Consider the following 25,772-nt stretch of genomic DNA (forward strand, 5'->3'; position numbering starts at 1 on the left):
AATTACTTTAATGCTCAAAAAGTATTTTACTTAAATTTGTTTACTAATAGTCAGAATTTTTGTCTGAATAACATTCCAAAAATCTTTTTGACCACCTAACAGGTTGGCAAAGAATGCCAAAATATGTACCGAGTAGAATTCATCAATTCTTTTTAGAAATATCACAAATTTATTGTTTCGTAAAAATTGACTGATATCGATATAAATTTGGTTTATTTTATTACTAAAATGTTATTTTTTTGCTTTTTGACTTTTAATAATTTAAATTTGTTATTTAAAAAAATATGTCATTGAAACAACCCGAATTTAAGTTTTAGTTAATTTTGACTAAGCGATAATTCTTTTTTTTAAGTGTAATTTTATTTATAATTTATTTTATTACTAAAGCATTACTTTACTTATTTATAATTTTAATCTGTTACTTCAAAATATGTGTTAGTAGTGAAACAAGTTAAGTTTCTAACTAGTTTTGACTAAATGATAAATTTGTAAGAAAACAAAAAACTGTTATTTCAACAACATTCCAAAACTGTTTTAACCACTTATCCGGTTGGCAAAATCATAAATGCAAAAAAAAATCTTTAATATAATGCCAAAATATGGACTGACTATAAAATATCAATTCTTTATAGAAATATCACAAATTTCGAAACAATGGACTTGATATCGATATAAATTCGGTTTATTTTATTACTAAAGAGTTATTTTTAGATTTTGAATTTTAATAATTTTAATCGTTACTTCAATAAAATGTGTTAGTAGTGAAACAAGCCTAATTTAAGCTTCAAGTTAACTTTGACTAAACGACAAAATTTGTTTTTAGAAAATAAATTGTACTTCGATTTATAATTTGGTATTTTTTATTACTATTGAATTATTTTTAGTTTTTGATTTAAAATAATTTTAATCTGTTACTTACGAAGATGTGTTATTAGTGAAACAAGCCAAACTATTTGACTAAACCATAATTTTTTTTAAAAAACTACTGTAGTTTGATTTATTATATAGTTTGTTTTATTACTAAAGTGTTAGTTTTATTTTTTGACCTTTAATAATTTTAATCTGTTACTTCAAAAAATGTTAGTAGTGAAACAACCCGAATTTAAGTTTCTAGTTAATTTTTAGCTAAACGATGATTTAAAAAGAAAAAAAATTGTAATTTCAACATCTCCATGACTTAGTTGCAGTATTTCAAGTTAGCAGTATGGCGTGTTTGCCATATTTTCATGACTTAGTTCCAGTGAGTCGGAAAACTCCTTCTTCTATTTTCCATATTTTCCATATCGTCTTTTCTCTCTTCTTCTTCGTGCTTTTCGTTTTGTTCTGTTAAAGGCCGACGAAACCTGATTATAATATTCTTCCAGTTCTATGTTGCTAAATATGACAAAACGACATCATCTCTAGGTGCCTTTTAAAAAAAATCAATGATTTTAATCGACCAAACAATTAAAGCACGTGTGTGCCACATAAAGCCACGTAAAATTTAGTTCGTTGTGATTTAAACTTGATTCAAAAGTTTGTGTACAAAGACAAGAAAAAACAAATTTATGGTGAAATTGGCATTTTCCCCGGTTTTTCCAGACTCGAAAATTAAAAACTTGCACCAGTTTCGTTTTGGTTCGCAAGTTTGAAGCACATAAAACAACTTTTAAGAATAAGACAAAGGTTCTGATTGTTTGCATGGTCAAAAATGATGCTGACGTATACAAATATAGCAAAAAATACAACAACATCGAGTGAATCTCTCTATCAACTCTGTCTCGTAACGCACATCCAGTTTCTTAAAGACTCCTCACCGTCTTGGCACGTGATCGGAACGTGCCATGAACCTTTCTCCGATTCCTGAATAAAAAAATATCCAAAAATAATCATACATAGACTCATCAGGTCTATCAACAAAATCAAGAACCCATTTCATACAAAACAAGAAAACACAAATCTGACTTGAGATTGCAAAAACAAACCTGGATCACAACCGAAAAAGGAGGTGGCATTTCGAGCTTTAGACTTCCTTTCACAAATGTATACCGAACCTGAACCAAATCATAAACCCAAACTTACCTTTTCAATATCGGTTTAATTTCTAGAAAACATCAAAACATATACCTTCAAATTCTATAGTTACCTGATGCCTTAGTTTCCATTTTTGGAAAAAACTGGTACTTAGTAGCTCAAAAATGTGATCTCTCATCTCATCATTAGTCACAAGCAAACACTTGAATTTAGCAGCAGCATAAAGCCAATACCTGAAACAAATTTATAAATAAGAATCAAAGATCGAGTAACCAAAGGATGAGAGTAAAAGAAGCTTAAGCCAAGTACATACCAATCATCATTAGAACCTGGTGGAGTCGTGTATAAAACATCATTACTAATCCACTCTTCCACCACATTCCGATGATTATGGTTTTCTAAAAGCGCATTGACCCGTTTCTTGTGCAAGAGAATCAGCGGCCATTTTTTGTTACCACTTTTACTGTAAAGCTCCTTCACTACAGCCTCAAGCTGCTCTTTTCCACCATTGTGCATTGTGTCAGTATTCACCAGAATGTATTAAAAAATAAATATGCAAAGGAAGAAACTTTGATGAGACCTGTGGTAGACTAAAACCACCATCTGCAAAATTTTGTTGGTAGAGCCCAATGTTAGCTCCATCTAGTATAGCTTCATAGTCTCCATGCTTCTCAAGCCACTCCTGCCAAATGTAAGATGTTCAAGATAAGTACATATTCTTGTTTCAATAAAAGATAGATAACTTTTAGTCTCTCTCTAACCTGAAACTCGCTGAAGTCCTCCATTGGCTCAGATGAATTCATCTTCGCCTTCCTCTCCACAGCCAAAGCCACCAAAGAGTTCACAAAATTCTCAGTCTCTACCTCATTGGTATCTACACAAGCCAAATGCTCACCGCAGCTCAAACATTCTCCATCAGCGCTAACGTTACCTTTCTTCACAACCCATTTGCCTTCCCCAACCCAGCCAAGACCATGCCACCCACCCCCATTCTTCAAAGCAGCTGCTCTAAGCAACTCAACATCAGAACCAATCCTAACAACCTCGCTAGCTTTCTCACTACAGAACCATTCCTCAATAACTTTTGAGGTTTCTTCACTAACAAAGCCAACATATTCCCTTAACTTATGCAAATACCTATAAACCTTGTTCTCTCTTCCCGTGGCAGCGCTTACTTTAAGCAAAGCCGAGATCTCCACCTCCTCCAAGACGATGCCTGAAGCCTCCATGTGCTCTTCAACTTCGTAACCCTTCTCAGCCTCCAACCTCTCGCAGTAACAGAGCAAAGCTGGAGCATAAGTCCTCAGACGTGGGACAGACACGCCGCCAACAGCAACAATGTCTTTCACAACCTTGAATGCATAATCACCGTCCCCCTTGGCAGCAGCTAGTCTAGCCATTGAAGTAACAGATGCTTCGTTAGGACTTATCCCTGAGCCAACCATACGTTCAAAAACCTGGAAGCCACGGTCGATGGCAAGGGTTTGAAGAGATGGGTCACCAAGGGAAGCTGAGCAGAGGTAAAGAAGGGACTGAAAGTGTTGCTGGCTGAGTCTGACGTCGCCGGAAGCGATGGCTGCGTCGTAAAGAGACAACGCAGCTGAGAGGTTTTTGGACTTTGAACATGAATGGAGATTGACAAGGAGGTTCTTTTCTTGGTTGTGGCTTGCCTTCTTCTTCTTGTTTGGTTTTGTAGGGGATTCGTCTCGGTGGTGGCGAGAGCGGGGATGATCAGAGGTGGCCATGGAAGAACACAGGTGAAACTTAGCTGCACAAGACTTCAAAGTTACAAGCTTTGCATTGGCCAAAGTGGAGGATGAAACTTTTACCCTGACAAGAACAAAAGATCTCAACTTTGAGTGAGCAGAAACAAACAAAAGTATCAACCTTTACACATAGACAAACAAAGTATCAATCTTTCTTTTTTTTTTGAAAGAAACAAAGTATCAAACTTTAAACATAGACAAACAAAGTATCAACCTTTACACAGAGATTGACTCTAAGAAGATCAGGCTCAGAGAGGGTATGTACTCTAGATGGTTTAAGGAACAAGCAACTGGAGATTCCGACTCCTCAACACTCAGAGCTAGTTTCGATTGATTTCAGAGGAATCTAGGTTAAAGGGGGTTTATGAATCACAGTACTGCTAAGATTGACACAGACCCTTAGAGAGATGCAACCACAGGGAATAAGTGAAGAGTATATTGGTTTATTAAGAAGCTAACCTGCGAGGAATGAGGCTATAGGGTGAGAGAGTTTCACAGAGAGAACGAGGCGCGGCGCAGAGCAAGGAAGAAGAAGAACAACAAAGCAGCGGGGGTTTATTTAATTTCATAGTTTTCGAGTTTTGGATGTGTGTGTATATTAGATCAAAGATATTATTATTTTCTATCGTTCCCCCAAACAAAAATTATTTTTGGTTTAATACAAAAATATATACGTTTATTGTTTTCAAAAAATGAATTGGAAAATCTCATTTTTTTTCTTTTTGCTATAAAAGTTACGATGTATATTAGTCCTGTTCAAAACAAAATATTTTTTTGGAAAAAAGGATGAACATTGCTTTTTGTCTGTTTAGAGCATGTTGGGTGGCAAAAAAATATTTTTAAAATTTTTTGATAAAAATGTAAAGATATTATTACTAAATTTTAAAATTTTTGACAGAAGTACAGTGACAACGAAAAACAACAAAAAAATGGTTTCAAACACCAACTCGATCTATTCTAGAAACAACCGACACAACAAGCAAAATCACTATTCAGAGACCTCAACCAATCCGGACTTGCAATTTGCAAAGAGCCACAATTATTTTGGGAGATAGTGGCAAAAAAAAAAATGAACGTGTCTTTGCGATGGTAATAGTGTGACAGTCGACTTAGGCTCATCAAAAACGAATCACGGGAACTACATTTGATTACAAGGTGACATGCATTGTCTTGTTCTCTAGTAGCCAAAAACCATCCCAGCACACACTACTAGTATCAATTATCGCTAAAAGATACGTCGTGAGATTAAATGTTACAAATTATTTTATTTTTTTGAACAATAAAAATGTTACAAATTATGACCCAATATTACCATACATGTGATATATTACATAATGTCACATTTTAATGAGTTATTTTCAAATATACTACATTTAAATAATTGATTCAAGAACATATCCGTGTATTTCGAGTTGATTTCTAAAATTTTAGAAACTTTCCTGAAACTTAAATAAGATAAAATGATATCCTGTGTTTTCACATGCATCAGTAATTGCTTACTAATTTTTCTATTTAAAATAACTAATTGAAAAACAGGCAACTTGTACATTAAAATTGGCTTACATCAAGTAGTTAATTGTTTACAGAATTTAGCTTTTTAATAACCTACTGGAAAAAGTCAGCTTGTAAATTAAAGCTAAATTTTGATTTCAAGTCTAAGAAAATTAAAATTCTTGGAACTTTCGATGGATAAACAAATTTGTGCTTTGAAATGGTAAATATGAGAAAATATATGTTTAATAGACTTTTACTAGTTATAACTTTTACATTGTCAAGCCCTTTATAAAAAAACAAACTTTTGAATTGTCCAGTTTTTTTTGTTAATATATGAAACGTACATTTTCAATTTTCTTTTTTTTATTAAACACCTAGTTATATAAACTTGCATGTAAGACATGTGCATGGACCAACTGGAATAATGAATAGTCCACATGTAATGTTCATATAGTCAAACAATATAAAATCCACACATACAGTATGTGCCTATATAATGTACAACGATCCTGATTGTATTACCTTAACTTAGTCCACACAAAAAGCAAAGCTTCAGCTCCAAAACAAAAAAAAAATGGCGATGATGAAGATGCCAAACGAATACGCAAAGCTAGAGAAAGAAGATCCTAGTGAGATGATCCACAGGAGAGCTCAGTTTCTGATCCAAAAGATTCTCCAACGAGCCGACACAGAGACATTAAGACGGCAACAGAAAAGAAGTATATTGATCAGAACGTCTTCGTTTAGAGTGGTGGGAATGAGAGTGAAGATTGGTAAGAAGCTTAGGAAGCTACGGAAGAGTTGTGTAGTGGCGAATAAATATAGTGATCTTATGCCACGTTTCCTTAAATCTCTTAGGCGTTATTTCTTATGTTCATCTTCTCGGAACGTCTCTGATCTTCCTCCTCTCTTTGCCATCCACGTTTGAATGTTTTTATCAGGACTATATTTTATTTTTCCTATCATACCATGTCATATATATATTGAATAAAACCTCATCAGTGGTGTCTTATCACTTTTTCTCTGGGGTCATAACTATATGAATCGTGTGGATTCTATAAAAGTTTACAGACAGAATTATTATCAAATATAAGGATCTTGATTGTCATATTGTGACATGGTTTAGTAGTTTAACCTATGAATATGAGTTAATGGTCCATAAAGATCCAATCGGTTTTGTACACAAATTAAAATTTGATTGGATAACTATTTAACTTAGAGATTTTTCTCGGTCACTCGTATATTTTCTAACTATATTCCTTGAGTCGGAGACTAACCTACTCTTCAATCTCTTGCACAATTTAGACTACTACAATCCATATAAATTAGTTGTGGGAGATTAATATAAGCTATCATTGACTAGACCACCAAAATATAGCACTTGGAATGTTTTCATACATATATGTTTGTACTAACCAAGCAATGGCAAGAGTCTCACGACAGAAATACATATGACTTTATGAGAAAAGGAAAATGGTTGTGTGAAATACTAGTGAACATGGCCCCAATACGTTGAACCTTTCCTCTAAATTAATTAAAGTCGGTGATGCTTTATCGCTTTACGCAGCGCTTTATTTCGTCCCGTTGACTAATTTTATTTTTGATTGCGTAGAAAGTTGACTAGAGTATACTATAGCTTCATTACGAAATGCATATTTAGTTAGTACAATCATTAATTAGATCTCTGACCTTCGCTGTTGTTATTAATAGTCACTCACAATTTGTCTTGGGATCCGCTTAACTGCGTTGTGACAACAGCAAAAAAACGAATGCAATTTGTAACTGCGTTTGTCTACTAGCTTCAGGCATTTAGGTCTGACAGAAAAGGCGATCCGCACGATCGCCAACACAATTGTCTCCTTGATGGAATACTGTTTTTGTAGATAACCAAACTAGTACATTACTGAACTAGATCAGAATCCAAACCAGTTAATCAAGATTAATCATAAATTTAAAGTAAGAGAAACCGTATAACTATCTACGAGGCATTATGTGTTTGTTTAGACTTTTGGGGTATTTGTTGAGATCCCACATCACAAATTTAAAAGAACAAAACTAAGATATAAAATTATAAGTTCAATTCATTTTCTCCAATTAGTTTAATTTGTAAGTTTATGATAAAATCAAATTTGATATGATATCAAAACTTAGTTTGTTGATTCAAATAAAATAGACCTAAAGGATTAATATAAATCCTAAAGTGAGATTCAGTTTGAGATGTGTAGATAAGAATCATTATCTCGAAAGAACGTGTTGAGATTTCACATCGAAAATTAAAAAGGAACAACACTAGTTTATAAAAAAAAATTGACATGGTATCAAAGTTTTGTTTGTTGATCGGTTAAGCCCCAAAATTACCAGTCTTAAAATAAGATTTGGTTCGAGATGTACCGATAAAAAACACATGATAAACCCAAATTTGATAGCATTGAACAATTTGATCATAGTGGATTCAACCGAATATGCTACAAACATAACTTAGAAATGTACTTGTGGTTTTAATTTTGGGTTTAAAACTCGAATTTATCGATTCAAATGGTCAAGTTAGATTACTTCAAATAGTTGCATTAGATATCTTTTAATATGATTGTCGTACCGTAACCTTGTTTTATATTGGAGAAAATAATACACAGCAAGTGGAAAACAAGCTGAATTCTCTCTCTAGATAAGCAAAAGTATAAGATTTAAGAAAAGTTGACCAATACAACATGGTATATTTATTAGAAGCAGAAAAACAAGTTACTGTAAGATTTTTCTTTACTCCTAGGAATTTGGTATTCTATGAACCAACTATATCTGTTTAATGCATGCATGTAATAGCGAAATAGTATTTGGTCTAGTGTGGCTTAGAGTAGTTTAAAGATTGCATGGAAGTGCATTGATGTTCAGGTTAATTTAGTATTACATCAAAAGATTCCAGGATTAATTGAATATTAATTGAATAAATCATCCATTAATTAGATGGCCAAAATCGTTTCTGCAAGATTTGGTGGATATAAGTGATTGATGTTTTAGATTTTGTTTTTGTATTTTGAAAGATTGATGTTGCAGAGTATAATTAATGCATTTGTCTTTAAAATTTTTAATATAAAATATGAATGATGAAATTTTATTGGCAAAATCAAAAAGTAATGAAAGCAGTTTACAAAAAAAAAAAAAAAAATCAAAAAGTCTTAGCAAAGCAATATATTTTAAGTGAATGTTAAAACATCAATTATATATTCACATATTGAAGAGGCTACTTCTTATCGTCCCGTCCCACATATCCAATCGCTTATTCGCTTTTTCCACCTGAATCATTGTATAACAATAATCACCTTAATAATTTTGACACGCAATATGATATGACTTGGTATCACGTAACACTAACCTCTTTATCCCAATCTGTTCGGTACGTGACGTAAAGTAAGATGAGGGTTTGCATGAGGGTACCTCCAATCATACCAGTCCATATTCCCTATCACCACCAAAATCACATAAAATTAATTTTACTATATAGAAATATAAAGCATATACTATACAGAAATACTGTAAAAAGACGAACCTTGGCTTGAAAATTGAAAGTGAACCCTAGAAGACACCCAACAGGAATACCAACAATATAGTAACAACCAACATTGACATATGCCACGAATGTTTGCCATCCACAGCCCACGGCCACTCCTGCAATCACAAATACCAAAAACCGAGTACTATTTAGCCGGTTTGGTTAACGTACACTGGTTTTCTCCGGTTTAAGTTAAAAATAATTGCAAGTATATACCGCTCAGGACGGGCTGGATTCCATTGAGGATTATGGTGACGGCGAGAAACGGGCAGAGGTCAGAGACGGCTTTAGCCACCTCATCGTCCGCCGTGAAAATGTAGCTGACGTATTCACGTGACACCATCACCGCGAGTGCCTCCACCACGGAGATCACGAAGGAAACAAAAGTCGCCATCCATGTAGAGAACAAAGCTGATTTTGGATTTCCTGCTCCAAGTTCATTACTTGTCCGTACACTGCCATTGTTTTTTTTTTTCAATTTATGATTTAGTTTCAAAAATGTTGGTTAACATTTGAACTAAATTTGAAATATAAATACAAACCTTGCAGCCGCATTGAAGCCTACAGAGACCATAAAGGATAATGCTGAAATTGACATACTACAAAAACAAAATTGACAAAACTAAATAAATAAAGTCATATCTCTCAACATCATTAGGTTGAAAAGTTTCCAGGTGTATACACAGCTATAAAATACTGACTTTATCTTCATCCTTAATCATTATACGGGTTTGACGATTACAACGATCCAAACACATAAAATTAAAAAAATGACAAAATAAAGATAATTATAATGGACTTACCAGATGGAGAGAGAGTCTAGAGATAGAGCAGGATCTTTAAGCAGACCAGCGAGAAGAACCAGAATTTGCGAATACCACATTTCCAGACAAATCATCACAGCAGAACCAGCAGAGAGTTTAAAGAAGCTCCAAAGACCTTGGAACGATCTCCAGCTAAGACCAGTCCATGTATGTCTAAATCTTTGACTACTTGTAATATACAAAGTCTGGGCCACAACTATAAGCCACCAAGAGATAGTCAGAACATAAGCGATGCCCATAAGACCTAAGCCCATCACGTAAACGGTGACCCACGTTAGCACGGTCTGGAGGAGAAATGCAGCGGCTGAGATGTACGCACTGGGTGTCACCACGCTTTGGGCCTGGAGGAACTTTTGGGCCGTGAAGTTAACGGCGTAAGCGAAGATCTGAGGAATAAGTGCAGCAATGTACATGGAAGCCATGTACGAGACACTTTTGGGCTCGCCTAAGAGGACTAGAATCGGGTACGAAAAAGTGTATAGTAGTGTCAAAGGCAAACCAACCAGAGCGAGGACGATCGTTGCTCTCTGGAGATATATCCCAAGCATATCATAACGGTGTGCTCCATGTGCTTGTCCACATAAAGTCTCCACTGCACTTCCCATACCTAACTGTAAAAACGAAGTTAAAATGGTAACTATGTTTCCCAAGCTTCATCAAACGGAAAATTATTCAGCATAATGACAAAATTGATAGCATCAACCATAAAAGAAAAAAAAACGTGTCGTCTTTGACTTTCCTTTCTAATTAAGAATTATAATTCAATATCGTAACATACTAATAATAATTCGATTTCACAACTTGTGTTTTTCTGGTCAAATATTTATTTAAGAAATTATTATTCTAGATTTATTGGAAAATGAAGGAAGTTTATACTATCTTTTCTCTATGTTCCAGGACCTCCAAAATATAAATAATCATATATAGCAAATTATACAAATTGAAACATGAAAAAAAAAACAAAATGAAGCAAAACTTGCTTTTGAATTTTTTTATACAAATAGCACTGAGTATATTGTACTGTATCTTTAGATGGTAAAAAGATATAACATAAAATATATAGGATAAATAGCATCATCACAGGCTGTAATCCGTAAACAATGGCTCAAAATCATTATATGGTGACAATTTATATATTTTTTAGTTTTTATGGTCATATACAGTATAAACTTTATAAATTAATACTCAATGAATTAATAAACAATACCGATCCCGAATTAAACCGGCTCAAAATATGATACAAATCGATAAAATAATAAGATAATAATTTTTAGAAAGTTCTAAGTAAATATATGGTCCCACTAAATCATAAATTAATAATCTATCTTTATATAAGTACAAGTTAAAAATTATATTGTTGGTTTTAAATTCACAATGATATTGTCTCTATTTTTCTTAAAATTTCAAAATACTTTGATAATATTTAGTAAAATTATATCTAAAACCACATTTAAATTATATCAAACATGAAAATATAAACCAAATAATAGAATACAACAATTTGAAAGTCTAATTTCTAAAATTTAGTTAATATATATACGGTAAAATGAAATATTTTCTTATTTTATAAATAAAAATAGAAAAAATGTATAAAAAAATTTGTAAATTAATAACTCTATAAATTAATAAAATACTATAGTTCCAACATTATTAATTTATAAAGTTTTTACTGTAGTTATTTTGTAAGCATTGTTCCAAGATTTGTTGAGAAATGAATTTAAAATAAAAATAGAAAGACGTACATTAATAAAAGTTATCTTTGAGAAAAAGAAAGAAAGAAGTACAAAATCATTGAATAAATGGTAAATAGAAAACGAAGGGAAAATATGGATATTAATACCAGAAAAGGATAGATGATAAAAGTACCATTAAAGTTAGAGGCCTGAAATCCCTAACCATATGGAGACACTTTACACATAAAAATTTAGTATTAACACATTAAACGAGGTTAATCACATCTATATCTAAATTGATACATCACCAATTTCTCTTCTAGAAATTTGCACCCTTACCACTAATAACAGTTTAAGGAAAAACAATTACTGCTAATGATTTAATAATATCACCATGTCCCCAACGACTCCATACATAAAACTCAACGTACCATGAGGCCATAGGCGAGACTGAAGCAGCTGTTTCCGATGGAAGCGGCAGCGAGTTCTTTACCGCCAATATGTCCGGCAAAGATTCGTGCAGAGATATTCATTCCGCTATTGACTATATAGACAAGTATCGCCGGAAGTGCTAAGCGGAAAAGTAGTTTCATTTCTATACAAGCGCCTAAGTACACGCGCCTCCGGTATGGAAGGCTACTCTCCGTTAAAACACTCTCGAGTCCGACGTCGTCCGATGGAGGTTTTTGATCCACCAACGGTTGCAGTAGATCTGTTCTCTCCGTCGTCTCATATGACGCATCCATAACGTTTCTAACAACAAAAGTAGAAACAAATAAAGCGTTTGGTTGTATAGAGTGAAAGGAAATGCGAGGCTTCTGAAATAAGAAAAATGAAGATAAAGAGAAACAAAGCCTTTGTGTGTGTATAAATAGGCATTGGATTCATTATAGTTTATATTGTTGAAAATGATTTAGATGGCTTTGTTGATTTTCAAAAGTATAATAATATGATATTAAAATCTTTAAGGATCTAAAATAAATATTGAAAGTTCAGGGACTACCAGATATAGGAACTAAAACACAAGATACCAAGAACGCTTTCTTGTATATTAGAAATTTGTTAAACAATCTTCCTAGATCTGTTTAATCCGAATTACTCTCAGTCCCACACGACTAGAGACGGACCAATTCCTAATCTATCAAAACAGAAAGTATGAGCTACACCTTCGAGTACTCGTCTTTCTTAAGCTCTCAAGAACAAACCTCTTGCTCTAGCTTTTCAATCAATAAAACGGCTAACCTCGATACACACAAAGTAATCAGGTTAAATACCCTTAACACAATACCCTAGTTGCCTAAATATTGTGATAAGCCCAAATCTTCCAAATCTTCTTTGCTTCTCGCCAAAGTAACATCTTGGAACCAATGAGACATTGACACGTCATGGTCTCATAACCGACTTGTAACAGCAAGTTACACTTCCTATATTGTGCATAGCACATCCTCCGTTTCTCAATCCGACAAGCTCCTTTTCTTGAGCTTACATTCTCCCCCTTTTTATCTGAATGTGACAACCTATGCAACCTGCAATGTAAACATCCACGCAGCACACATATCCAATACAAAGAAACTACTCAACCAGTGATCATCAACTGAAAACACATTTTTTAAATAAGTTGCACAAGGAATAGATAAAAGCACAGTCGAAACACATAGTCTGAGTCTTAAATAGTACAAGCTGGATTAAAACTTAAAAATGACATTAAGCAACAAGACATGATCATCCTACGCGTCTTCCTCATCTTCATCCTGCTCGTCGTTTTCTTCAAACCTTGGATGAGGAACATGTTGCTCATATTCTCCCCCTGCATAGGTGCACATTTAGAGAAAAATCATTCGTTAGACATAGAGTAGACAGTAAGACAAAACACTGTGCATCTCCCTTACTCCTCAGGCGAACTCGAATGGCTTTGAGTCCCGCAATGGCGCGATCGATGTCGTCCTCAAGGCTGGCAGCACTTGAGTCTGCTCCAGACCCACGACCAGCCTTAATATCCTTGACAACAAGCTTCGGTGTCCCAGTGAACTCATCATGAAGCAAGTCAGGAGTTATAGTTCGCTGAAAGTGGATGACCTGCTGAATCAAGTTAGGGAACATGATGCACCGAGTCTTCTCTGTCTGAGTGTTCGCTGCCATTGCTATGATCTGATCATAGACGAGTTTCCCGAAGTCAAATCCATCATGATGATGAAGCATGTAGACGAACCTGAGTCGCCTTTGGTTCATTGAGGTGTAGTTCCTGGTGGGAATCCAATTCGAACAGACGAGCTTATACAGAACCTGATTCGTAGCTGTGAGATACTTCGAACTCATGTTCTCACCTCGTTTTATTCGTCCATCAGTGAGAAAACCACAAACTTCATCAAGACGTTCATCCATCCAGTTAGGATCTTCTTCAAACCCCGGAATGCAATACATTGAATTAATCAGACTCGGAGAGAAATCAACAAGAGATCCTCTAACATACACCGCTACACCATCATCTCGTTCCTCAGCTTCCGGAAGATTAGCGAGGAATTCGCGGATTACATTGGGCTGATAAGGGTCGAGATCAGTGAGGGTATGAATCAGGCCTGCCCCGATCATAATTCTTCTGACATCAGAGAGATTCTCGTCCGTGAGTGAGATAGACTGCTGAGGAATGAAGTTCCACCCTCGGAGCTCTCTGAAACGCTCAGTCGCCTCGATTGAGAAGAACCGTTCAGTCATCGGCATCCTTGTAGGGCGCATAAGCTCTGGATAGAACTGAGCTTTAGTTTGATACACATTCCGACTCTCCTCAAATCTCTGTTCTTTGGAGCGGTTTGGAGGAGTGTCTGCTGCCATCGGAGCTTCGTCAGAGTGGTCATCTGAGGATTCCCCATCCGAGAGAGACTCAACTTCAAGCTCAGAGTTCTTGGGTAGAGACGCAGTGTCACCAGCTGAGACACGACGGCGACTCCTCTTGCGCGAGGATGACCCAGAAGAGAGATCAAACGGGTTCATCGGAGTAGCCTCGACATTCTTCAGTTTCATGAGCCGCGAGCTTCTCCTTGTTGGTTGCATGTTGCTAGTGAGAGAGATCGATTGCGCCGGTGAGAGAGAGAGAGAGAGAGAGAGAGTGATGTAACACTTGAAGACAGCTGCATCATACACTTCTCAAAAATAACCCTAATCATACTCACCAAGCCCGTTAGACACAATAGCAATGGGCCCAAGACATTAGACCCAAAATGTTGAAAACGTACAATAAACACAGCCATATTTTTTTAAACAAAATATCGACAGCACCTCAGTTTGTGAGAGAGAGAATTTGTGAGATTGATAATCATGTCCTTGCAAGCGATGCAGCACACAAACAGGAACAGCAAGAAAAGCACCTTGCCAGAAGACATACTCAAGAATGTCTTTTAGCGTCCAGAGGAGAGAGACGGAGATTGCTTCCCACTTGTACTCAGCCACCAAGAAGTTTTTTGATAAAGAATCAGTGAGACCAACCCACATCTGTAGCTGTTTCTCAGCCGAGTAGCTGTCACAGACATGATCCTATCATACAACTCACTCACACCTGAACTTCTGCAGCACAGTCATTTGTATGGTCTGGAAACACAGTGTAGACATCTTGTGTGTCTGTCTCTCCAACTCGACAGTTATTGTAACCTTGATCTGTAGCTATTTCTCAGCCGAGTAGCTGTCACAGAAAACAATTTTTTATTTTTTTTATTTTATTTTACCAATCAGAGTTGACATCAACCCTGCCCCATCCAGACAGTGATCGAAATTAGAGTCTGAAAGTTGTGTCTTCCAGCTCCATTACGAGTGTCCATCATTCAGGGCCTTTTGTTTTTTCTTTTCTGTTGAGTAATCCAGGACACTCTTCTTACCCAAACTCCACTCAGTCTCTGCTGTGTTTCCTCATTCAATCCAGACAGTGATCAATGCTCAGATCGAAAATGTTGCAGCATCTTGATCCAAGATGAGTGTCTTTCACCAGTGAATCAAATGACTTTACTGTTAAGGAGGCAGGTGAAATAAGCTGCACAATCGAACTTGTTGACTCAGAGTTTTGTGATTGTGGTGGCATATTGACAAGCAGTAACACATATATACAACAGCCATGCTCTCCTCTTCTGACATGACTTATTCAGAGATTCACAATTCCCAAGGTCTTTCGAAGACCTAGGAACGTGTTGTAGTCTAGAGGTTTGGTGAATAGATCAGCCAGTTGCCTTTCAGTAGATACATGCTCCAAAATCACGATTTTCATCTCAACTAACTCTTTCACAAAGTGATGTCGAATGTCAACATGTTTGGTGCGTGAATGTTGAACCGGATTTTTAGACAAGTTTATGGCACTCATATTATCACAGTGAACAAGCATAGGGTCAGAGATGATACCATAATCAACGAGCATTTGGCGCATCCAAAGTAACTGAGTGCAACAGCTTCCGAGAGCAATATACTCAGCCTCAGCAGTTGAGAGAGAGACGCAATTTTGTTTCTTGCTGTGCCATGCCACCAAGTTGTTCCCAAGAAAGAAACATCCGCCAGAAGTACTATGACGATCATCCAGACACCCTGTCCAATCAGCATCACAAAATCCTGCAAGATTCTCGTTAGTTTCAAAGGTGTAATGAAGACCAAAATCCAATGTACCTTTCACATATTTGATAACCCGTTTTACTGCATTCATATGTGACTCTTTTGGATTAGCCTGGTATCGAGCACAAATGCCGACGCTTAGACACAAGTCAGGTCGACTCGCGGTAAGATACAGCAAGCTCCCTATCATAGCTCTATACAGTTTCTCATCAACTGGTTTCCCATCCTCATCTCGCGACAGCTTTGTTGTTGTGCTCATCGGAGTGTTGGCTGTCTTGCTCGTCTGCATCCCGAATCTTTTGATGAGATTCTTTGCATATGTGCTTTGTGAGACTGTGATTCCATCGTCTAACTGCTTGACTTGTAGTCCAAGAAAGTAACTCAGTTCTCTCACCATGCTCATTTCAAATTCAGAAGTCATCGTCTTTACGAACTCATCAACCATTGACTGAGATGTTCCTCCAAATATTATATCATCGACATATACTTGAATGATGAGGATATCTCTTCCATTCTCTCCAATGAACAGGGTTTTATCAACTCCTCCTCTTTGAAATCCAGCCTGAGTAAGGAACACCGTCAGACGATCATACCATGCTCGAGGAGCCTGTTTAAGTCCATACAATGCCTTCTTGAGTTTGTAAACATGATCTGGAAAGTGAGGATCCTCAAAACCTTTAGGCTGTGTGACGTAGACTTCTTCTTGTAGTAAACCATTCAGAAATGCACTTTTCACATCTATCTGATAAAGTTTGATCTTCAGATTACAAGCCATTCCAAACAACAGTCTGATTGACTCTAGTCGAGCAACTGGCGCGAAAGTCTCGTCAAAATCCACACCTTCGATTTGAGTGTAACCCTGTCCCACTAATCTGGATTTGTTCCTGATCACGTTTCCTTTCTCATCGGTCTTATTCTTGTGAATCCACTTAGTGCCAATGATATTCACACCATCAGGTCGTGGTACCAGTTCCCAAACTTGTAAGCGATCAAACTGTTCAAGCTCCAAGTGCATAGACTGTCCAAAACTCATCGTTCAGTGCTTCTTGAAGCGTCTTTGGTTCAATCAACGAGACAAAACACTCTAGCTCGTTCATCTCAGCAGTGAAGCACGCAAGCTTGACCATTTGCTGAAAATAAATCTGTTTCTTTCGTGTGACTCTTTCACCAAACACTTCACCAATCACATCAGCTGAGGAATGATTCTTATGCACTTTGGTTTGGTTCAGATCCACTTGTTGATCCTCAGACTGTTCGTCATCTTCTTCTGACTCTTCTTTGACCCTTACGTCAGAGGATGCTTCAGCTGGTGGTGTAACACACTCAATCTTCTGAGTGACTCGAGCTTGATAGAAACCAATACTGTCGTCAAACACGACATTTACTTTGTCTCCAATGAATTTGGTACGTTGATTGAACACTCTATATGCCGAGCTGTTAGTTGAGTATCCGAGGAACATACCTACATCACTTTTTGCATCAAACTTACCAAGATGATCTTTGTCATTGAGTATGTAGACTAGGCACCCGAAGACATGCATATGACTGAGGTTCGGAGTCTTCCTTCTGAAAACTTCATACGGAGTAGTCTTTGTGTTAGGTTTGACATACACTCGATTTATGACATAGCATGCAGTGGCTATAGCTTCTGCCCAAAACCCGGATGGCACACTGTTCCCACATAGCATCGCTCTTGCCATCTCCTGTAGAGTTCTGTTCTTCCTTTCAACTACTCCATTTTGTTAAGGGGTTCTAGGAGCTGCATATAGATGCTTGATTCCTTGACTGTGACAGAATTTATCAAACTCCTCATTCTGAAATTCACCTCCGTGATCACTCTTGATCTGCACAATGCCACCCTTTTCATGTTTAAGTTGCAAGGCCAAAATACGGAAGCTCTCCAACGCGTCCGACTTATTTCTCAGGAAGTCCACCCACGTATATCTAGAAAAGTCATCTACTAGGACAAAGATGTACTTTTTCCCTGCAATGCTGTCTGGAGTAATTGGTCCCATGAGATCCATGTGTACTAACTCGAGTATTCCCTTGGATCTAATCTCTGAAATCTGTTTGTGCTGGACCTTCACTTGTTTACCTTGACAGCACCCTCCACACACTGTATCGGTCTGTTTCTCAAGTTCTGGAATTCCCCTAACAACCTCAGCGTTGATTAGTCGGGTCAGACCATTAGTATTCATATGTCCCAGCTTCCTGTGCCATAGATCCAATTTAGACTCCTTAGCTGAGTAGCATAGATGTGACGGCTTCCACATGTAACAGTTGTTTCCTGACCTTACTCCACATAGAACAATGTTCCCTTTAGCATCAACAGCTCGACATTCTTTGCTGTTGAAGATAACTTCTAACCCCTCATCACACAATTGACTGACACTGATGAGATTTGCTTTAAGACCATCCACATAGAAGACATTAACAAGCTTAGGTAAGACAGACCTGTCCAGTTCTCCAACTCCTCGTATCTTTCCTTGTCCTCCATCACCAAAGGTCACTTTGCCTCCTTTGATAAACTCAAGTTTCTCAAAGAAATCCTGATTTCCAGTCATATGTTTTGAGCAGCCACTGTCGAAGTACCAGGGGGTATCAAACTGTGAGTTAGAATCAGAGCTTGTGTACGCAACGTTGCTTACCAGCTCAGTTCCAGTGGATAGGTTCGCGAAGTTGCAGATGATAGGTTGCTTTACATCAGTGCGTGTTTCAGACTTCTCACTGTGTGCAACAGTCAAGGCTTTCTGCTTATAGTTTGGGTACAGATCTTTCTTAGCTATCCACACATGACCATACAGTGATGGTTCCATAAAACAAAGATTCATCCTCCATGCACGTTGATACTGACTTTTTCGAAAGAAACAATATCTGACATTATGACCACGCTTTCCACAGAAATGGCACCCGTTTCCTCGTCGTGTAACAGCAGTCATCTTTAGGTTCTCTCCTTTTTGATTATTAATCTGTACCTTTGTCGTGGTTTGAATTTCTTTTTCATTCGAACTCCCTTTCACGAACACTGTTTCTTCCGCAGATTTGGAAGTAGCTCCTTGAAAACCTAATCCCCAGTTACTGCTAGGACACTGACCAATGGTGAGAAGATGATCTAGAGTTGTTGTACCAGTCGTGAGCATTCTTACTTTCTTGAGATTGTCAGCTAGTTGATTCTCAAGTAATTTGCTCTTGTCCATCTCCTTGGTTAGTAGCTCATTCAGACAATTCATCTTCAGCTCAACCTGCTTTTGAACCCTCTCTTGTTCAGTCATCGCTCGTTTCAATGATAGCAGTTCTTGGTCTGAGTTCTTGAGTATAGACAACTCAGTAGCTTGTTCAGAGGGTTTCTCCAATTCCAGAATATTCACCTGAGCTTTCAGCATTGCCTTATCTTTTAGTAGTTGTAGATTCTCATGACTGAGTTCAGCAAACTTGTCGAAAAGAGACTTGTATTCTGATTCAAGATCGTTGTTGAGATCATCTTCATCCTCTTCCATGCCTGAATCTAGTTTTGGTTCTTCTTCCTTGCTGACAAGTGCCATAAAGTTTAAATGAAGCTCATCTCTGTCGCTGTCACTCTCCGACTCTGTATCACTGAAACACATAAGTGACTTGTCCTTTTTCAGATTGTTAGGACATTCACTTCGAGTGTGTCCAAATCCCTTGCAGTCAATACACTTGAGCTCTTTGCGTTTAGCTAGTGGACACTCATTGCGAAAGTGTCCATACCCCTCACACTCATGACATTGTAACTCCTTCTTCTTAGAGTTCTTCGAGTCTTGCCTGGTGTTTTGAGAGCTGCTTCGATCTGAGTCGTTCCTCTGAAATCGTGAGTTTGATCTGTTTCCTCCTTTATCCATTCGCTTAAAGAATTTGTTGAAGTTTCGAGCCATAAGCCCCAAGTTCTCTTCTATCTTTGTGACTCGGTCCTGTTCGTTTGAGTCAGATACAAAGGCGATGCTCTTTTGAGAGTTTGTAGTTCGATTGGATTTCTCCAGGTCATGGACCTTCAAGATACCAGACAATTGATCAAACTTCATTTCATCTGTGTTGACGGCTATATCCAGTACTGCCTTGTAAGCTTCAAACCGTGGAGGCAGACATCTTAACAGCTTTTTCACCAAATCCTTCTCATAATATTTCTTTCCAAGAACCGAAGCTTCACTGGCAAGTTCACTGATCTTGGATATGAATCCATCAATTGGTTCATCATCAGTCATGCGGAGATTTTCAAACTTTGAAGCTAAGTGATCGATCCTTGTTCTTCGCACGCTAGTATTTCCTTCAAAGTGGTTGGTCAAAATATCCCAAGCTTCCTTAGCAGGCTCACATCCCTGGATGATCTTGAACTGATCCAGATCTACTGAAGAGAAGATTGCGGTAAGAGCTTTAGAGTTGAATTTGGATGCTGCCTTTTCAGGATCAGTCCACTGATTCTTTGGTTTTGGAGCAAGAGTTTTGTCGTCAGTCATCATCGTAGGCACCGACCACCCTTCTTCTACTGCAGTCCACGCATCCTCGTCAATTCCTCTGATCAACTGTCGCATCCTTGCCTTCCAATGACCAAAGTTGCAGCTGTCCAGCATAATGGGTTTATGAATTCCAAATAGTTCCTTCATGGTGTCCATGAAATCCGCAGGATCTCAACCTGTTAGTAGTGTATGATACCACAGAGGTTTCCCGCTCTGATACCAAATGAAAGTTCAGGGACTACCAGATATAGGAACTAAAACACAAGATACCAGGAACGCTTTCTTGTATATTAGAAATTTGTTAAACAATCTTCCTAGATCTGTTTAATCCGAATTACTCTCAGTCACACACGACTAGAGACGGACCAATTCTTAATCTATCAAAACAGAAAGTATGAGCTACACCTTCGAGTACTCGTCTTTCTTAAGCTCTCAAGAACAAACCTCTTGCTCTAGCTTTTCAATCAATAAAACGGCTAACCTCGATACACACAAAGTAATCAGGTTAAATACCCTTAACACAATACCCTAGTTGCCTAAATATTGTGATAAGCCCAAATCTTCCAAATCTTCTTTACTTCTCGCCAAAGTAACATCTTGGAACCAATGAGACATTGACACGTCATCGTCTCATAACCGACTTGTAACAGCAAGTTACACTTCCTATATTGTGCATAGCACATCCTCCGTCTCTCAATCCGACAAGCTCCTTTTCTTGAGCTTACAAATATTATATTTATTCCTTCCAGAATTTAAAATTGGTCTTGTCGATAGGCATACTAAATATCCGGGTACGAGTACGAGCATTTACACTTTCATATAAATAATAGCAGTGGACACAGAAAAGGGTACTCGAACGAAATTGTTACGGTAATCTATTATGAGACCAGGCATATATTTATTGTTTTTAATTGTATTTTTGAGATTTCAGATTTCAATAAATGGGACCATTAGTACAGCAGAGCCAGGACCCAAGACTTACTGCTAGTGTTTAGAAAACCGGACCAGACTGGCCAGTCAGACTCTGACTCGGCTATCTAATCAGTTCCGGATTATATCAAAAACTGGATTTGAGTTAAATTAGTAAATTCGATCAAAAATCGGTGAAACTCGCTTAAACTGATGATCCGGTTCCATATTAAAACATGATTTTCCAAATTCAAGTATTTTTTTAAGAAAATTGCAAATTTTTAAAATATTTAATAAAAAATCATATTGGTTTCTAAATATCTCTTTAAATATTTTTTAAATATTTTATTTTTAAATTAGTTTTATTTTTATATCATTTTTAGACTCTAACAATGATATAAATTTTTATAATTTTTTATAGTTATACATATATATAATATAATTACTTAATATAAAATAAAATTTAAATTTAAATTTGGTTGGACCGGTATGACCATTATTCCAGTTACAATGCCGAGTCAATGTTTGATCCGGTTTTTAAAACATTGTTTTCCACGGATACTGAAAATATGGAGGTGTCTAACTTTTGAATCTAACACTATTAAAAATAAATCACTCGTTAGAAGATAGGTCAGATAATCGATCGATACAATAAATTATAACTAATTTGTATAATCAGATAATTAAATTAGTCGCTTCCATCCATAACACTGGCCAATAAGTGGGTAATAATATCAATTTACTTTCTTTTTAATATCAAAAGGCTTATCTATTCTAGTATCAATTTACAATGTGGTTGATTTAGTCAGTATGTGTTCAAAAGAAAAAAGATTTAGTCAGTAATAACAACAATGTTGGACACATCTTTCTTGTGTGTGCGTTGCAATTTCTCAAAATAGTTTGTTCTTGTTGGACTTTATTGTTGTCTTCCTCCACGTGTAGTTTGGTATGTAGTTTACTTTTAACTAACTTCGAATATTGGCACGTGTCTTTAACACATTTGCGATAACAAATGCGACTATCTTGGTACACCCTTAGTCCGGACCACACCACAAATGTCAAATACTAGGGGAAATGATACAGAATGCATTTGGAAGAACATGAGTAATAGAATCGAATCCTTTGCATATTATTAAGAGATCTTGGAATTACTAAATTGAATTAAGGAAAAAGTTATAATTTGATGCAATTCTCAGTAAAATAAATAAATATTAATTTAAATTTAACTAAGATATTTGAATCTATGTATTCTATATAATAAAAAGCACCCATATAAATAAATAATTTAATGTTATAAAAAAAGTCACCAAATAAGATTAATAATTAAAATTATATAAAGTGTTTCAATAATTGCATAGATAAACGTAGACAACTATAAAATGAAATTAGAAAAAAAATTAAATATAATTTGTTCAGAAGTGAACGTGGGGTTTAAGTTGAAAACCAAAACAAAATACTAACTCAAATCTTAACACATGTAGGCTTTGATTGGTAACATATAGTACACTTGATTTAAGTTGAATTAAGCATATAAATCAAAAATGTTACCAATCATGAATTAGTTTTAAGATTTTGAAGTTGTGTTTGAGTTATAATTGATTATAATTGAGTTACAATTTTGAGTTATAGCCTTTGTAAAAATGATAACTCAAATCTAAAATCTACATCAACAAAAAACTCATGTATTAAGATTTGAGTTAAAGAAAAGTTTGGGTTTGTCAATTAACTACCCACTACCTTTTGAATATTAACAATTTAAAACAACTACAATACATAACCACGTATAGCCTTTACGTTTAGTTTATATTATTTAATACAATATACTTAACAATTTATTATGGTTATATACTAGTTAGCCAAAGTTTTTCTCTAAATTATACCAAAAAGCTTTTCTAAAATCACATTTTCATTTTAATTAGTTAAAAAATCTATAATTTTAGTTGTTAATTTTCTTTGGTGATTAAAAAGTTATGTAAATAAAATATTTATATAAGTTCCAATTAAATAGTCAATTAATTTTTTCTATTAATTTTTATTTTTTAATATTGTTTGGTAATTAAAATTTTATGTACATAAAATTTCAACATCCTTAGTTAATTTTGATTTATGCATTTTGTTTTTTCAAATTTTATTATTAAAATATTATTTATATTTTAAAATAATATATACTGCAATTTATCCATCAAAAATGTTACCAATCAAATAATATTGATAAAATAATAACTCATATTTTTACTGCAAACTCACCACATAAATCAACAGTTTCTACCACATAGTTTTTACTGCAAGTTACATCAAATCGTACATTTTATTGTAACTCAACTCTAATACTACGTGTCACCAGTCGAAGCCGTAATTTCTTTTAATGTTGAGTTACCCCTTGATTTATCAATTTTATTAAAGTAATAACTCAAAAATGTAACTCAAGCATAACACTTTATAACTCACATAGTAACTCAAAAATAAAAATAAATAATCCATCATTGGTAACATTTGTTAGTTATCCTTATAACTCAAACTTAATCAATGATAACTCGGTCACCAATCAAAGCCGTTAAATATAATTTCTTTTAGTTATCTAGAAAAGGTAATATTTTTCTATATATTTTCTTTTTTTATATACGTTGAATTGTGATAGACAAATTTTATATCAATAAGTAAAAGAACTAATGAATATTATTTTAAAATATTTATACTTAAGATATTTTAAAAAAACTTATCATGCTTTCAAAACAATCACTTCATACATAAACTTTGTTTGATTTTTTTATCATTTATTTCTGCATATTTATTTTTCTTCTTTTTTCTTATAAATTATAATTTTTGAATAAGTGTTTTGGGTTTTAATAAAAGTATTTTTTCAAACATAATTTTTATTTATTGCTTCATATTTTTCATTCATCATATTTTCTAGTAATCTAGATATATTTTGCGGGTCAAATTTTAATTGACTAGTCTTTTGAACTATGTCTATGACATTAGACAAACCAAATTGCTTGTAATGAAATTAGATATATATGTTATCTGACTATACAAACAAATAAATCTAAGTTTGGTAAATTTTGAATATGGAATTTTAGTACCATTCTAAATCTACTGTGCCATTTCGATCACACTTGTGTGTTTTCTTTACTTACTGTTCTAAGAAGAAAAAGAAGTAGAAAGAAAAAAATAACGAAAACTTATCCCAAGAAAAACACGTGACAAAGATGTTGATTACTACTATAGTTTATGTTTTCTTCTTCTTTGGGCTCTGCTTGTTATCCTTTGGTTGTGCTATTCTCAAAAAGAAAAAGAGGTTGACGTGATATGTGTTCTTTGCATTGTGTACGGTGTTTTGCTTTGTCAAAACACATGAATTTAATTACAATAATTTATTTTCACGAGATATTGTATCTAATGCGGTTGACAAAAAAAATGTATCTAATGCAAATTTATTGATGGTCACGAAGATGATCACTCCAACTAGTAGGTGCACAAAGTAATTACTTCTTACCGTATAAACTCTATAAATTAATACTCTATAAATTAATACTTGATATAAATAAACATTATAAATTTATCTGATTCTGAATTTAGTTGGTTCAAAATATGATATAAATCGATAAAATAATAAGATAATAATATTTTAGAAAATTTCATGTAAATATATGGTCTCATTAAAATCATAAATTGATAATTTATATATATATATATGGGAAATTGCCACAAATACCACATTCATAGTACTACTTTTCATGTTTACACTAACCACTTTTACCCTCACTTTTAATGAAGGGTAAAATACAATTATACCCTTAGGGTTAACTAATCTAGACTTAGGGTTTAGAGTTGAGGGGTGGGTAGGGTTTTTGGAATGTGAAATTTATGATTCTAATAAATATATAAATACTTAAAAAATATATAAAATTTTTTTAAAAATAGTTTCAAACATAATTTTCGTTTTTCAAACAAAAATTTAAAAACAAAAAAAAAAAAATTCGAAAAAAAAATTAAAATTTTTTTTTAAAAAAAAGTTCGAATTTTAAAAATTATAATTCGAAAACATAAATTTTTTTAATTTTTTTAATTTTTTTAATTTTTTATTTTTAATTTTTTTTATTTAAATAATGGTTTATTATATATATAAATAACAAGGGCATAAGAGTCTTTCGTCACTTAATGAAGAAGGCATTTTTGAAAATGTCTCATTAGTGGTGGTAAAAATGAAAAGTGGTACCATAAAAGTGGTAAACATGTAATTTCCCCTATATATATATACATTTATATATGTACAAACAAATAGTTGTATTATTTGTTTTATTTCACAACAGAATTATCTCTATATTTTCTCAATACTTCAATATATTCTACTAATATGTAGTACAGTTATATCTAAACCACAAATAAATTTTATAAATATATTTTAATACACGAAATAAAATAATAACAATTACGTGAAAGTTGAATTTCAAAATTTTATTTAATGTATATATGGTAAAATCAACTAT

General features: G+C 34.8%; 5 protein-coding genes across 6 annotated transcripts; 1 reads left to right on the top strand and 4 right to left on the bottom strand.

Moving 5' to 3' along the window:
* Positions 1-1,588: 1,588 nt before the first annotated feature.
* LOC106347886 (proteinaceous RNase P 3-like) lies at positions 1,589-6,013 on the bottom strand. 2 transcript variants are annotated; one of them, XM_013787499.3, is made up of 7 exons: positions 5,796-6,013; positions 2,775-3,843; positions 2,594-2,695; positions 2,327-2,505; positions 2,126-2,246; positions 1,965-2,033; positions 1,589-1,842 (listed from the first exon to the last, which is right to left on the bottom strand). In XM_013787499.3, exons 2-7 carry the CDS (start codon positions 3,756-3,758, stop codon positions 1,750-1,752), a joined length of 1,548 nt encoding a protein of 515 aa, XP_013642953.2. In that variant the 5' UTR covers positions 3,759-3,843; positions 5,796-6,013; the 3' UTR covers positions 1,589-1,749. The 2 variants fall into 2 exon arrangements, with proteins under 2 accessions (XP_013642953.2, XP_013642952.2); XM_013787498.3 differs by having other exon boundaries at positions 4,239-5,821.
* On the top strand, positions 5,848-6,392 carry LOC106347887. Its single transcript, XM_013787502.3, has one exon. The coding sequence runs from the start codon at positions 5,848-5,850 to the stop codon at positions 6,199-6,201; it is 354 nt and encodes a 117-aa protein (XP_013642956.2). The 3' UTR covers positions 6,202-6,392.
* Positions 6,393-8,407: 2,015 nt separating this feature from the next.
* On the bottom strand, positions 8,408-12,153 carry LOC106347885 (protein DETOXIFICATION 39-like). The gene is made up of 7 exons (XM_013787497.3): positions 11,749-12,153; positions 9,624-10,255; positions 9,363-9,419; positions 9,037-9,275; positions 8,818-8,936; positions 8,644-8,730; positions 8,408-8,564 (listed from the first exon to the last, which is right to left on the bottom strand). Exons 1-7 carry the CDS (start codon positions 12,061-12,063, stop codon positions 8,496-8,498), a joined length of 1,518 nt encoding a protein of 505 aa, XP_013642951.1. The 5' UTR covers positions 12,064-12,153; the 3' UTR covers positions 8,408-8,495.
* Positions 12,154-13,044: 891 nt separating this feature from the next.
* LOC106350397 lies at positions 13,045-14,365 on the bottom strand. The gene is made up of 2 exons (XM_022688433.2): positions 13,207-14,365; positions 13,045-13,124 (listed from the first exon to the last, which is right to left on the bottom strand). The coding sequence occupies exons 1-2, from the start codon at positions 14,363-14,365 to the stop codon at positions 13,045-13,047; spliced, it is 1,239 nt and encodes a 412-aa protein (XP_022544154.2).
* Positions 14,366-17,643: 3,278 nt separating this feature from the next.
* LOC125576115 lies at positions 17,644-20,520 on the bottom strand. Its single transcript, XM_048735489.1, has one exon. It carries the CDS (start codon positions 20,518-20,520, stop codon positions 17,644-17,646), a length of 2,877 nt encoding a protein of 958 aa, XP_048591446.1.
* Between the last annotated feature and the right edge of the window lie 5,252 nt (positions 20,521-25,772).

The sequence above is a fragment of the Brassica napus genome, chromosome A1 (assembly GCF_020379485.1).
Source record: "Brassica napus cultivar Da-Ae chromosome A1, Da-Ae, whole genome shotgun sequence".
NCBI classification, from domain to species: domain Eukaryota; kingdom Viridiplantae; phylum Streptophyta; class Magnoliopsida; order Brassicales; family Brassicaceae; genus Brassica; species Brassica napus.